This window comes from Eschrichtius robustus, chromosome 5, assembly GCF_028021215.1.
Source record: "Eschrichtius robustus isolate mEscRob2 chromosome 5, mEscRob2.pri, whole genome shotgun sequence".
Lineage (NCBI taxonomy): Eukaryota > Metazoa > Chordata > Mammalia > Artiodactyla > Eschrichtiidae > Eschrichtius > Eschrichtius robustus.
This window is the reverse complement of record NC_090828.1, coordinates 646,176-659,971: the sequence shown is the minus strand read 5'-3', so window position 1 is coordinate 659,971 and position 13,796 is coordinate 646,176. Positions and strand designations below refer to the sequence as shown.

At 63.3% G+C, this 13,796-nt stretch overlaps 1 protein-coding gene across 1 annotated transcript in view; it reads left to right on the top strand.

The window, feature by feature from the left end:
- ANO7 (anoctamin 7) overlaps positions 1–13,796 on the top strand; it is a 29,829-nt gene that overhangs the window by 9,191 nt on the left and 6,842 nt on the right. Inside the window, 17 exon segments of the mRNA XM_068545401.1 lie at positions 1,418–1,469; positions 1,864–2,049; positions 2,718–2,825; positions 3,531–3,581; positions 3,583–3,668; positions 4,555–4,612; positions 5,428–5,538; positions 6,438–6,603; positions 8,105–8,195; positions 8,865–8,896; positions 8,899–8,948; positions 10,235–10,378; positions 10,447–10,586; positions 11,262–11,358; positions 11,434–11,536; positions 12,304–12,415; positions 12,714–12,768. Of these exon segments, the coding sequence (XP_068401502.1) occupies positions 1,418–1,469; positions 1,864–2,049; positions 2,718–2,825; positions 3,531–3,581; positions 3,583–3,668; positions 4,555–4,612; positions 5,428–5,538; positions 6,438–6,603; positions 8,105–8,195; positions 8,865–8,896; positions 8,899–8,948; positions 10,235–10,378; positions 10,447–10,586; positions 11,262–11,358; positions 11,434–11,536; positions 12,304–12,415; positions 12,714–12,768 (1,642 nt within the window).

The following is a 13,796-nucleotide window of genomic DNA, read 5'->3' as shown; positions in this document are numbered from 1 at the left end:
CTTAGCCCGGCATCCACTGCTTCCTATGCTTTGTCCAGCTTTTACAGTCTCTACGGCAGGGAGCTAAGGCCGATGTGACTCACTCTCAGCGTCCTTCAAGACCCACATAGACTCCTGAGGAGTGTGGGGCTCACTCTGCAGGGATGGGGGCCACAGGGGAGCCAGAGGGCAGACCCCAGGCCCTCTCCAGGGCTCAGTTTCCCCCGTGGTCCAATGCAGGGCTGTCCCGGAAGCTCTCCTGAGTCCTCCCACCCCAACAAGGACCAGGGAGGGCCTGGGAGGGAGACACAGAGGAGCAGCCGGTGCCTAGCTCCTACTGCCCACCGGGAGCCTGGGCGTCCCGTACCTGTGGACCAGGTACGTCGGGTGGCTGGGGAGCCCCAGGCTCAGCGTGCGTTCAGTGACCTTGCCCCACAAGACCTGAGGGCATGGTGTCCCGAGGCTTGGAACAAATCAAGCCCCAAGGTCCTGCTGGGGGCCTCACCCTTCAGCGAGCACCCCATGGGACCATTAACCACAGGCCAGTATAATATCCACCCATCGCAGGAGGCCAAAGCCCTCAGGCCACCTGAAAGCTCAGAAGCCACCTTCCGTTCATCTGTCCCACCTCCAACGTTAAAGCTTTTGTCTAGGGGTGACATTTGTAATCATAACTGTGTTTTTATAGAATTGAACAGCTGAAGAAGTCCTTTCACATGCAGTAGGTCGGTTATAACAGTTGGTATCACTTAGATCCCCTCGGTCTCCCGCACCCTCCACCCTCCTTTCCTACCGGCTTCCTCTGTTCCCCAGGAACAGGCTCTGCCATCAGAGTAACCAATCCTGAATTTTACGTTAATCACATTCGTGTGTGTTTTTTTTTTTTTTATCACTTTTGCCCCCATTTCACGTCACCAAACAATACAGCTTGGTTTTGTCTGTTCGAACTTGATGGAAGGACTCAGTGTCACTCCTGACATAGTGTTCACGAGGCCCGCCTGCATCGCTGGTACAGCTGCCACTTGGCCACTGTCCTTGCTGTGGAGAAGCCACTGTCTTCCTCTCTGTCCTTGTGTGGACAGACACTTGACTTCTTCCCAGTTTGGGGCTATTATGAAGATCGGCTGCTGTACATGCTCTCGTGTGCACCTGTGCCGTGCCCTCGCAGGGCTGTCTCCTAAGTGTAGGGTCGCTGGCGCGGTGCAGGGCCACACCAGTCCCCAGGCACGTTGCACCGCCAACAGCGGGAACTGCCCTCAACACCTGGTGTTGTCAATTCTTACAACCTGGTGGGTGTACAGTGGTGTCTCGCTGCAGTTTTAATTCACATTTTCCCTGATTCCTAAAGAGATGGAGCATTTTTTGCATGTTTATGGGCTCTTTGTGCTTCCAGTACTGCGAACGGTCTTTTCGTGTCTTTTGCACCTTTTGCTATCAGGCCGTCCACCAATAGCAATGCTGGGCGCATTTTCTCATCGGTGCTGGTGCTTGTATCCTGGACGCTTCCTCCTTGTTGCTTCCATGCGTGGCAAACCCCTTCCGCTGTCGGCCTGGCTGTCCCAGCATCACGGTGTCCTGGTTGGTTTTGACCACACGGCTTTCCCTCCACCTCGTGTTCTGTTTCCTGTCCTTCAGGCATGAAGGGACCCCCTGCCGCCCTCGCTGCCTGCCCTCCCCGGCCCACAGCCGGCTGCGCTCCCTTCCAGAGCTGCCTTAAGAGTTGGCAGACATACACACCGTGGGATTGGGGCCAAGACCCCTCCCCTTCCGGGTTTGGATCCACTTGACAGCCTGGTGCAGGGAGGGGCTGCAAAGCTGCCCTGTACGATGGAAACAGTGTGGCTCACAGGTGTGGTCACATGACTTTGCCAAACCTTCCTCCAGAACTGGGCTGCGTCCTCCTTGGGCGTGGGGACCACGCTGCCCAAAGCCACACGCTGCCCAAAGCGCCCTCAGCCTTCAGTCCGGATGGCGGCCCTCAGCTCTCAGCCCACGTCACAGCCAGCTGGGGAGGCCCATGCCTGCCCCCTGGGCTTCTGGCCTTTCGGGGATCCCGATGGCTGTGATATGGTAGCGAGGGCTGACAGCCACTGAAGAGGGCAGTTCGGGAAAGCAGGTGCACTCAGCAGAGACGCCAGGCCCTGGGACAGAGACGCTGGGCCCTGGAACTGAAAGTCCCCAGCTCCGGCTCCAGGAGAGCCTGGCACGCGCCTGCACACAGACACACGGCCAGGCCCACCCATGTGTACACACCCCAGGTGTGCACACCTCTGTTGTACGTGCATAACATACACAGATGCCCAGTGGCTTGTCAAAGGCCCAGACGGCGTTCGTTGTCTGAAGAGTTTCTTGCCCATGGAGGTCAGGACAGCCGGGTGGCGGCCTCACGGTGACAGTCTGGCGCTGCTTGGCTGGCTTCCAAACAGGAGCGGCCCCTCTGCCGGCTTCCACAGGTCCACAGAGGCAGGTCCACAGAGGCAGGTCCACAGAGGCAAGCTGCCTTCTATCAAATAGGTTTAAAGCGGCGCTGGTGAGCTGTTACCATGGCTACAGAAACGCATCTTTTCCTGAGAGTGTGAATGCACACGCACACAGACACGGCACACACACATGCACCCACAAAACACGCACGCACACGTGTGCACACACGCGCATAAAGATGACCGCACATGCCACACGCACACACGTGTACACGCATGCTGCACCCCAGGCTCTCACGGAGCCCCCCGTCCCGGCAGCGAGACGTCCAGGACGAGGACAGCGTGGTGCGCCGCCTCCTCTTCAGCGCCCCTTGGGCTGTGCTCCGCTGTTACGCGGAGGACCTGGGTCTGAAGCTGCCCCTGCAGGTACCCAGGGCGCGTGGGGGGCAGAGAGGGCCTGGAGGCGCCCCACAGCCAGGATCGCTCGTGATGGCACCCCAGTTCCCGGGGGCAGCCAGCAGTGCTGACAGCCCTGGGGGTCCCCACTCCGTGTCCCCGAGGGTCCCTGCCACCCCCCCACCAATTCCACAGTGCTCCTAGAAGCCTTGTGGCCAAGTCGGGTGAGGGGTGGTGCCCCCACGGTGGGCTCAGGGGAGGGGCGGGCAGCTCGTGTGGCAGCCAAGGCTCTGAGCGGGCCATCGGGGCCCCCCTCCAGGCTGGACCCCCACCAGGCCTCCTGCTGAGGGCCAGCCCTGCAGGCAGGGGCACAGGGTGCAGGGGCAGCGGCTCCCAGTTGACCTCCGGTTGACAGGCCTGGGGGCTGCTCTACTGCCCAGTCTGTGGGCTGCCTGGGACCGTCATGGTGTGCGGGTGGAAAAAGAGACGTGCCACCACCCTCTTGTCCTTCTTGCCGTGAGGGGCTCTGGGCCTCAAATTGACCAGCAGAGCAGCCCTGGAGCCTGAGGCCCGGAGAGGGGAAGGGGCTCGCCTGGTCTTTCCGCAGGGCCCACAGCAGAGCCGGGGGAGGGCGGGAGCCCGGGTGCCTGGTTTGCAAACCCACACGCCCACACCCCACCGCCTGGTGTCCGCGTCCCCTCAGGACGGGGAGGGGCAACTGACAATTCCTTCCAGGAGTTGCCCGACCAGGCCTCCAACTGGGCAGCCAGCCTGCTGGAGTGGCTGGGGGGTCCCCAACATCCTGCTGGAGGACGTGCCCGACGTACCCCCCAAGTCTTACTCTTGCCAGTTCGAAGTGAGAAATCTGTCCAGGTAAGATGGCCCCACCACTCCGCCAGACAGCCTCACACAGGGCCCTGGGATGGATGAAAGAATCAACGAATGAGTGAACCAAAACCTGCTGCTCTTCCCCTAAACTCTCTCCTTCCCAGAGCTTTTCAACCAGGGCCTGGGAGTCTCAGGTGGGTGAGCTTTCGTGCATGTCTGCATTATCTACACGTTGTCTGTATCAGTCAGATAGGCAGGTTGTGCTGCGGAACAAGCATCCCCCAAACCTCAGTGGCTGGACGTGAAGGTCCACTTCTTGCTCAGCTCCATGTCCGTGGTGGGTGGGCAGGGTGTCCTGGGGCCCAGGCGGGTGCAGGCTCCATCTCACACAGAAAATGCAAGCGGTCAGTCCACACTGGCTCCTGGATCCCTTCTTCCATTCACATTTTACTGCCCAAAGCAGGTCACACAGCCACACACCCAGCAGGCAGTTTAGGGCAGCGTCCAGGCCTGGGGGGACCCGTGTGGGTGGCCAGCACCAGAAAACCCCATGCTGAGGACACCTCCTTCCCGGGCTGGTGGGGGGATTCAGCCTCACCCACACGTGTCCCCACATAGGGAATCCCCAACGTTCTGGTGTCCCAGGGAGGAGCCTCTGGTCAACCACCTGTCCACACAGGCTACCACCAGACACCACCCAGAGGCCTCTGGCCCCGAGTTTGGAGCTTCAGGGGATGCAGATGTCCGTGGTCTCCTCTGCCCAAGTGCAGTCCACTCTCCCCCACCCTGGGGGGATTTCTGTGATGTCCTGCCGTACCCTCAGGAAAGGAAAAGGCCCAAATGGGAGCTGCCCATGCTGCCCGGTGGTGGTGGTCACTCTCTGAGGCCTGGCTGAGGCGCAGGCACCTGAGTTCTGACTCTGCGCCCACAGATTCCTCGGGAGTGAGAACCAGGCCACCTTCTTCCCCATCACCTACAGGCACCAGATTGTGAGTGGGGTCCTGACCCAGCTCTGAGAGGCCTGTGGCCCCAGACCTCCCGGCCCCCAGCAGGCAGCAGAGGTCTCTGCGGACACAGGAAGGCTCGCCTTTGTCCTGACCAGAGGGATGAGGTCCCGGGGGGGTGAGGGGCTGGATGCTTGGAGGCTGCCCCCACCTCACTGCACAAGGGGAGCACAGCTGGGGCCCTGCTCCATGCCATTCAGGGCCCCCCAGGGCCCCGAATGGGTACCACCTTCAAGGACCTGTGGGACTTGCCAAGACCACGGGGACTGGGCAGGTGTGAGTCCAGTTGGTCAGTGAGGATGGGAACCACGGGCAGAGCCGACCAGAGGCTGAGCGTCCCTGAGACGCATGGGCAGCGCCTGGCCTATGGTGAGGGAGGGGCTGGGACAGGCCTGCCCGGGAGAACCGGCTGCTGAGAACCGAAGGGCACAGGCCACGTGGGCTGCCCAGCAGGGGCTGGGCCGCCCCCGACACAGGCCTCCAGGTGGAAGCTGACTCCTGCCCAGAGCGAGGGCCCAGGGCGGGCTGCGCTTAGCCAGGGCGTGGGTTCACATCCAGACTCGACTCCCATGAGCCGAGCGTCCCAGCCAAGGTCTCCCATCTACCAAGCGTGAGAACGATCGCCACCCTTGGGGGGTGTGTGAGCCGGTGACACGAGGAAGAGCTGGGTGTACCCTCGCCATTGTCGCCAGGAGGCCTCGGGAGGCTGTCTGTGGGCTCAGCCCCAAGACGGGAGGGCCCTGGTGTCCCTGCCCTGCCATCACATGACAAGTGACCAGTGCCATCCCTGCCACCCCCAGCTGTTCGAGATCCTGGCCAAGACCCCGTACGGCCACGAGAGGAAACGCCTGTTTGGGACCGACCAGCTGCTGGGGGAGGGGGTCTTCAGCGCAGCCTTCCCCCTGCACGACGTGAGTCCGGGGGCTGGAGGGGCGGGGCGGGGTGGTCAGGCTGCCGCCGGGGGGGAGTTTCTGGATGACGAGGACCCCAGGTCCCGCCCGGGGATGCGGGGCAGCAGCACACCCGTGGTGTGGCCAGGCCCCGCTGCGGCCTGTCGTCTCCCCGAGCAGCTTCTCTCTCGGGGGGATGGGGAGGTCACCGAGCCCCTCACAAGACCGGGGCGGGGGGGGGATGTGCTCACCACGCCGGCTGCCACCGTACCGGACTCGGTCAGCCTTACCGTCACCCTTGACAAAATGCCCACTGCGTGGGTCAGGAGGCTGTTTACTCCCCATGAGGCCCCCAGAGCCGCACGAAGGGGCAGCGGGGCCCCAGAGCCCCAGGTCAGTCCCGCACCCACTGCTGTGTGACTGGGGCACAGTCGGTCCCGGGAAGCCACCGAGGGGGTGAATGTGGATGTGCACGGGAAGTGCCTGGGCGCTCAGGCCTGCTCCATCACGCTCGGGGGGCCTCGCTCTCCCTGCTGGCCAGGGCTGCACGGCACGGGGTCGGCAGAACCCTCACCCAGAGACGCGGAGCCCGCTCTGGACCACGGTCACTGGCTCCTCCCAGGGCCACCCCTCCAGGCCCTTCCTCTGCCCTGGACTCGGACCCCAGGCCGAGGGGCTCAGCACAGATGTCCCCTCCTCAGAGAGGCCTTCCTGGACCCCCAGCCCCCAAAGTGATTCTTTTGCCCTCGAGCAGCAACCCTGCATCCTGGGGTTGGTCTGCCGTGTGCCCATGCTGGGCCAGGGGCCACCTGTGGGTCTCGCCCTGCCCTGAGGCCCCCCACACCTAGACTAGTGCCGGGTTGGGGGAGGGTGCCCAGACCAGCCTGGATCCTCCCCGCCCGACCACTTCTCATCCCCAGGGCCCCTTGACGACACCCTCAGAGGGCCCACGAGCCCTGGGCCTCACCCAGCGGCAGGTCCGGCTCCAGCCCTGGGCCCGCTGGCGCCAGTGGCACAAGTACCAGCCTCTGGACCACGTGCGCAGGTACTTCGGGGAGAAGGTGGCCTTCTACTTCGCCCGGCTCAGTGAATCTCGTGCCCACCGCCCTCGGGGCCTCCTGGGACCCCAGCTTGGTCTTCAGGGTAACAGTTTGCTAATGGGTGCCCCCAAGAGGGGCGCTGGGCCGGGGGCTCAGCCACTGGCCATGCTGACCCCTCCTAGGCCAGCGCTCCCTGGCTGAGCCCTGCCCCTGCCCCACCACCTGGCCCCATAAGGTAACCCAGCACTGGGACTGTTCTGGGACCCCCCCTGCGCTGGTGAGGGACCGGGAACCCCCTTCTGCAAGCCAGGGCCCCCTTTCGACTCCAGCCCCCAATGTCCCTGGCCCGCCAGACACGTCCCGGGAAGCCCTGGGCCACCCCAGGAACTCCTGACCTGGCGGAGGTCGCCCCTGCCCGGGGTCCAGGGAGAGCCGCCCTCTCACCTCCTCCAGGCAGGCTGGCACCCTGGGGATAGCTGTCTGTCCCGGGCGGCCCCAGGTCTTGCTCTCCTCATGGGCTCGTGCCCCCCACCCCCGCCCAGCACAGTCTCGTCCCGCCCACCCCCTGTCCCGCGCTCCAACCTTGTGAAGTACTTTCTCGCCCCAAAGACAGCGATGTGTCTGCCCTCAATCACGCATGCACACGTCTGTCAAGATGGCGAGCAGTGCTGGGGTGCTGAGCAGGGCGGCGGTTCCTGCCCTTGTGGAGTGTACCGGCCTTGGGTGACACAAGGAGAGGCCACCCATAGCCACTGGGGACCCGGATGGGGCGGGGGTGTGGCTGTGGCCAGAGCGTTGGCGCCCAAGGCACAGCCCACGTGTGAAGGACCCGCAGCTCCATCTCGGGGCCAAGGAGGGCCGGGGCCCCAGGAGGGCAAGGCCAGACCGCAGGGCCATGGGGGGCACGACAGGTGGGGTCCTCGTCTCGGTCCTGGACAGATTTGCATTTTACAGAGGTCACTCTGGCCCACGCAGGGCAGACAGGACACCAGGCTGGAGTGGATCTGGGCTTGACCCGTGAGAGGCAGACAGGGTGCACACTTGAGGGCTTGGGGGTGACTGAGGGGCCTGGCCACGGTGGGGTGGGGTGCAGAGCCGGAGGCATCCACAATGACCCCCAGTCACCCAGGACTGGAGTCCGGTGGGTGATGTGCCTCTCAAGGAGGGGACACCCATCCTGGGCATGTTGGCTGGAGGTGAATGGGGCTCAGGAAAGGGGTGTCCGGGAGGCGGGAAGCACAGTGGGCTGGAGCCCTGGGGGGTCAGGTGCCGAGGTCAACATGGGGGTGGTCCAGAGTCCCGGGTGGGGCGAGGAGGGCGGAGCTGTGCCCAGAGCTGCCAGGGGGTTCCTCCCTGAGGACCGGTCCCCTCACAGCTTCCTAGAAGGCCCCCACCCCCGCTGGCTGCATGTGGTCCCCAGAGGAGGTGCGGCTGTGTACACCCCCACCTGGGGCTCAGCCCTGCGCTGGGTACCCAGGCCACCCACAGCCAACTGCCAGGGTTTCCCTGCCCGGGCCCTGACAGCTGACCCCGGCGTCCCCCTGCAGGGCTCTACACAGGCTGGCTTGTGCCAGTGGCGGGGGCGGGCACACTGGTGTCCCTGGTGGGCTGTCTCATGGTGTCCTCAGACGCACCCAGGTAGTGTCCTCTCCCCTCAGCTCCCAGGCCTGCCCCTTGCCTCCTGAGGTGGGTGTGTGGTCAGAGGGACCCCCAGGTGCCAGGCCCTGTGCAGAGCTGGGGGTAGAGGTGAGCACTGAGCACACCCCTGCCTTAAGGATGTCATGGAGGCCCTGCCCACGAGCGCGGCTGGAAGGCTGGCAGATGTCACGGAGGGCCCTGCCCGCGAGCGTGGCTGGAAGGCTGGCAGATGTCACGGAGGGCCCTGCCCGCGAGCGTGGCTGGAAGGCTGGCAGGTGGGCAGGGTGCTCCCAGGTGGACACAGGTGGGCAGGGTGATCCCAGGTGGACACAGGTGGGCAGGTGTGCTCCCAGGTGGACACACGTGGGCAGGTGTGCTCCCAGGTGGACACAGGTGGGCAGGGTGATCCCAGGTTAATTTTATTGGCACTCGTCCTTGTTTCTTACAATAGTGTAAGCTTTTCTTACAATAAATAAATAACTGGACTTGGGTTTTATCCTATTATGGAGCTGAAATTTCAAAACGTTATCTCCAAAATTATCATTGCATACATTTTTTAAAAGAAATGCTGGGCCTGGCAAAGACAGTGTGGGGAAGGAGACGGCAAGAGGGTGGGGCTGGGGGAGGGCCGCCTCCCCAGCCCCCACAGCTGCCCTCCCCGCCCGGAAGGCAGGAGCTGTGCAGCAGTGGGGACAGCTTCGAGCCCTGGACTGCCCCTTCTGGCTGCTCTCCGGCGCCTGTGCCCTGGTCCAGGTACGAGGGGCAGGTGAGGCGAGGAAGGCAGCCCCCTGGGTTCTGGCCCCGCCCCGCCCGTAAGCCCAGCTCGGTCACCACCTAAGGCAGAGCCCTCTGTGAGTTACGTAACCCGGCGGCAAGGTCCCCACTAGGCTGGAACTGCGACTGGCGCCCCCCTCGCAGCACTCAGCAGAGAGCCTGCACCAGCAGACGTCCATCTGGAGCCTTTACTGTTATTGCTGTTATTATGTACGGCTGGCCAAGAAGGTCAACTGGAGGACCCCCGAGCAGATAAACCCTGAAGTTCTCAGGCACAGCCGGACTGAGCAGAATTCAAGAGGCCGGGGCGAGGGGCTCCTTGGGGTCCTCAAGCCCTCTGGGTCCCGTCAGCCCGCACACTTCCAGGGTGTGTCAGCTTTTCCGTGGGAACAGCGGCTTCACCGGCATCCCATACTCCCTGGGCCTCGAGCCCTGGTGCCCAGGAAGGACCCACAGACAGAGACACCTTTGACACACTGCTGGGAATCCATCTGTACCAGTTTCCTAGGGCTGCTGTGACAAATTACCACAAACGGGGGGTTTAAAACAACAAATTGATTTTCTCACAGTTTTGAAGGCCAGAGTCCAGTATGGAAGGGTTAGCAGGGCTGGTTCCCTCTGGAGAACTGGCTCTGGGCCTCTGTCTTGGTTTCTGGTGGCTGCCAGGAATCCCACTGTTCACTGGCTGAGGCTGCATCTCTCCCATCTCTGCCTCCGTCTTCACATGGCCTCTCCCTCTGTGTGTCTCTGTGTCTGTCTCCCCTTCTCTTATAGGGATTTGTCATTGGTTTTAGGCCCTCCCCTAATCCAGGGTGCTCTCATCTGGAGACCCTTACCCTGATTACACATGCAAAGCCCTTTTTTCCAAGTAAGGCTATATTCTGAGGTTCCAGGTGGACATATCTTATGGGGGCCACAGTTCAATTCACTACAGTCCACCCTCTGGCCCCCAAAATTTTATGTCCATCCCATGTGCAAAATACATTCACCCCCAACCCAGTGTCCCTGGAGTCTCACCCACTGCAGCATCAACTCTAAGTCCCAATCTCATCTAAATTATCTAACCTGGGTACGGTGAGACTCTGGGCGTGGGCCCTCCTGGGGCAACCTTCCTCCCTCCCTGTGCACTAGGAGACGAGTCACTGCCTCTAGAATACACTGATGGGCACACATAGGACAGGCGTGGCCTTTCCTAAAGGGAGGGACAGAAGGGAGTGAAGGACCACCAGTCCCAAGCACGCGTGAACCGCACGCCCCCGCCGCAGGCTGGCCGTTTCTTCGACCACGGCGGCACCGTCTTCTTCAGCTTGTTCATGGCGCTGTGGGCCATGCCGCTCCGGGAGTTCTGGGAGCGGAAGAGCTCCACGCTGGCCTGCCGCTGGGGCTGCTCCGACTACGAGGACATCGAGGTGGGTCGTCCCCCGACAGAGGCCGCTCCCTGAGCGCGCACCCCCGCTAAGCACCGGCTCCCCTCCAGGAGCGGCCGAGGCCCCAGTCTGCCGCCTCTGCTCCCACAACAGCTGTGAACCCCATCGCCGGTGAGGGTGAGCCCTACTTCCCCAAGAGAAGCCGCCTGCACCGGGTACTGGCCGGCTCTGCGGTGGTCATGACGATGGTGAGGGGTCCCCGCTGCCGTCTGCCCCCCATCATGCCTCTGTTCTCCTGAGCCTCATGGGGCAGCTGTGTCCCCCTTCCTGCCTTGGGGCTGGGGCCTGATGCTTCCTCTGGGACCCACAAGACCCTCGATGTCCTCAGAAAGGCCCCCGTGTACCTGGGTTCCAGGGAGGGGCCAAGCTAGGGGATCTGGGACGTAAGAGGTGTGTGTCGGGCAGGGGGCTCTGGGAAGGTTTCCCGCATGGCTGTGGGCCCAGGGCATCTTTCAAGCATGGCGGCGGGGGGGGGGGGGGGAATCCCAGCACAGGGGTCCACCTCACCCTGTCTTGTCTTCCAGTCAGAAGGGCTTCCTAACTGACCCCCTTAGATGTCAAGGAATTCCCAAGTACGAGGGGAGTAGGAGGAATGGGTCTTGAGCACCTGGGGCTGACAACAATGCACAGAGGCCCCTCTGACAGCCGGAGGTCACCCACCCTCTAATTCTCAATGACTGCCCTCCCCCACCTCTCCCTGCCTGCCAACCCCCACTGCCCAGCAATCCCACCAAGAAGAGGCAGGGAGCACAGCCTGGTCTAGGAGTGGGAGCAGCGACGGAGCTGCCGTGGGGGGTGTGGCTTGAGGGCGCTGGGGTGCCAGGGCTGCAGCAGCGGGGCTCAAGCACCTGGCTGCCCCACGGGCGGCCGTGGTGGTCATGTGCCTGGTGTCCATCGTCCTGCACCGGGCCATCATGGCCGTCACCGTGTCCAGGCCAGACAACACCCCCCTCGCAGCCTGGGTGAGCTTCCACTGCTCCTGCTGGGCAGGTGGTGGGCTCTGATGACCCCTCCGTCACCCTGCCATCTCCTATCAGGCGTCATGTGTCGCCAGCCTCATGCGGTCCACGGTTAACCTTGTCTTCATCCTCAACCTCTCCAAGGTCTACGTGGCCCTGGCCTGCGTCCTGACGAAATGGGGTGAGTGCCGAGGCCGGCGGGGTGCTGACCAGGGACCCAGCCCTGCTGGACCGAATCAGAACATGACTTTTGTCATAGCTGAATGAGGCACGGGTGGGACGTGCCGCATCCTCCCCCCAAGGTCCCTTAAATGGCAGTGAGCAGGGCCTCGGTGGGGGGAGAGGGGGGCACCCCAGGCCTCGCCCCGCATCGGCAGGAATCCTTGCCCGTCTCTGCCTGCCTCTCCCCCCTTTCTCTGACCCCCTTCCATTTCCTAAGGACAAATCCATCCGTTCCACAAATTGCACAAGTTGCAGTCCTGGTCTAGGAGAGGGACAGAGGTCAGCGCACAGCGAGGGAGGCCGGTGCGGGCCCAGAGTGCCGCGGAGAGAATGGGGGGTGGGCAGGCGGCCCGGGGAGAGGCTCCAGGTGAGGGTCCAGGGACAGGGCCCTGGGGGAGCCACCGGTAACGCTCCTGCAACGGTGGGGCTGTGTGTCCCGCTCCGGCCCCACCTCCACCTCAGCACCTGCTTGCTGGGCACCCTCTCCGCCCAGCCCCCTGACCTGTGCCCCAGTCCGCTTTCCTGAGCCGCATCATGTTACTTTTTACTGTCACTTGCCCCAGCTCTTCCTTTACCAACCTAACGCTTTTAGATGGTTTTACAGTTAGAAAAGCCACACTTGGCCCCCTTCTTGAATGAATTTCTTTAAAAGACCCGGGCGACGCGGCCCTTTTCTCACTTCCTGCGCCGGTGAGGTGCTGACGACAGGCGCTCGCTGTGCCGCAGAGACGCACCGGACGCAGACCAAGTTCGAAGACGCCTTCACCCTCAAGGTGTTCATCTTCCAGTTCGTCAACTTCTACTCCTCGCCCATCTACATCGCCTTCTTCAAGGGCAGGTCAGCGCGCGGCACCCGCCGCCCCCTGCCCGGCCGCGCCCCGGCCACGCCCACACCGACCACGCCCAGCTGGCCCCGCCCCCATCCGGCCACACCCCCATCGCTCTCGGCCCCGCCCCGCCACCCGCGGCCGGGCCGCGCCACACACGTCGGTCCCGCCCTCGCCCCGCCCACTGTGGGCTCCAGACACACGCGGGGAAGGCGGGGGCGGCGCAGGGGTCCGGCTCGCGGTGCCCCTCGTGCTTCCGCCAGGTGGGCTGCAGGCGGCCGCGGGAGCAGAGGCATGGTTCTCCCCCAGGTTCGTGGGCCACCTGGGCAACTGCCACACCTCGCCTGGGGTCCACAGCGAGGAGGTGAGCGCGCGAGGACCCCGCCTTGTGCGCTCCCTTCGCCTTCCGTCAGCCGCTCTTCTGCCCCCGCCCCGCCAACCCCTGCGCACCGCTCTGCCCCTCCCCAGACCCCACTCGGGACAGCCGTCCACGGAACACTCACAATCCGCGTGTCCCCGATGGCACCCGATTCACACCTGAGCCGAGCTCCAGTCACAGGGATGGACCGTGAGCCGCTTTCGCGGCCACGAGCTCGGCTGGCACATGGGGGGTGCAGAGGCTGGCGACCCTCACGGGGCTTCTCCCCAAGGCGCCCCCTCGCCCCACCCCCCCAAGCACAAGCAGGCTCACCTGCACAGCCCAGCAGCTTTGAGAGCCAGGGTGAACCTGTTTTTCCAGAAAGTGGAAGCTGGTTTGTGCAGGATGAAGAATCACTGTAGGGTGGGTTCCCCCAGAGCAGACCCCCAGGCAAAGACCCGGACTCAAGTAACGGGTGTGGGTGTCACCCTGGGAAGCATGCAAGGGGCAGGGGCTGTGCAGAAGGAGGTGCACCCACGAGTACTTGAGGGGGGGTCACCACTGTGGGCTTGTGAGCTCAACCGTGCCCCACGCCCTCTGAGACATTGTAGAAAATCCCTCAAAATGTGCATGTGGTTCCTTACTGGCTGAGGGCCAAGCACACCACGAAGCAGCATGAGTGGGTGTCTTGAACAGTCCACAGGTGGCCTCTAGGCTGGGCCAAGGGGACCCGGGTGGGAGTCCAGCAGCTCCTGTGGAGCACCTCACCTGAAAGACCCTCTTCTCCCTGATGCAGGAGGGAGAACAGCAACTTCCCATGGGTCTGGGCTGTGACCCAACCCGACAGCTGCCTGCAAAGTGGCTGCCCCCCAAGGGACACTCTCCATTTTCGCATGAGAGGGGAGGGGCTTTCCAGGGACAGGGCAGATGGGACCACAACTCAGGGCATGACTGCACATGATGCACAGCAGTCAGGCAGCTTTGTTATCAGTTATCAGTGGGAAAAGTTCCCAACTCAAAATGGTTTCAACAAA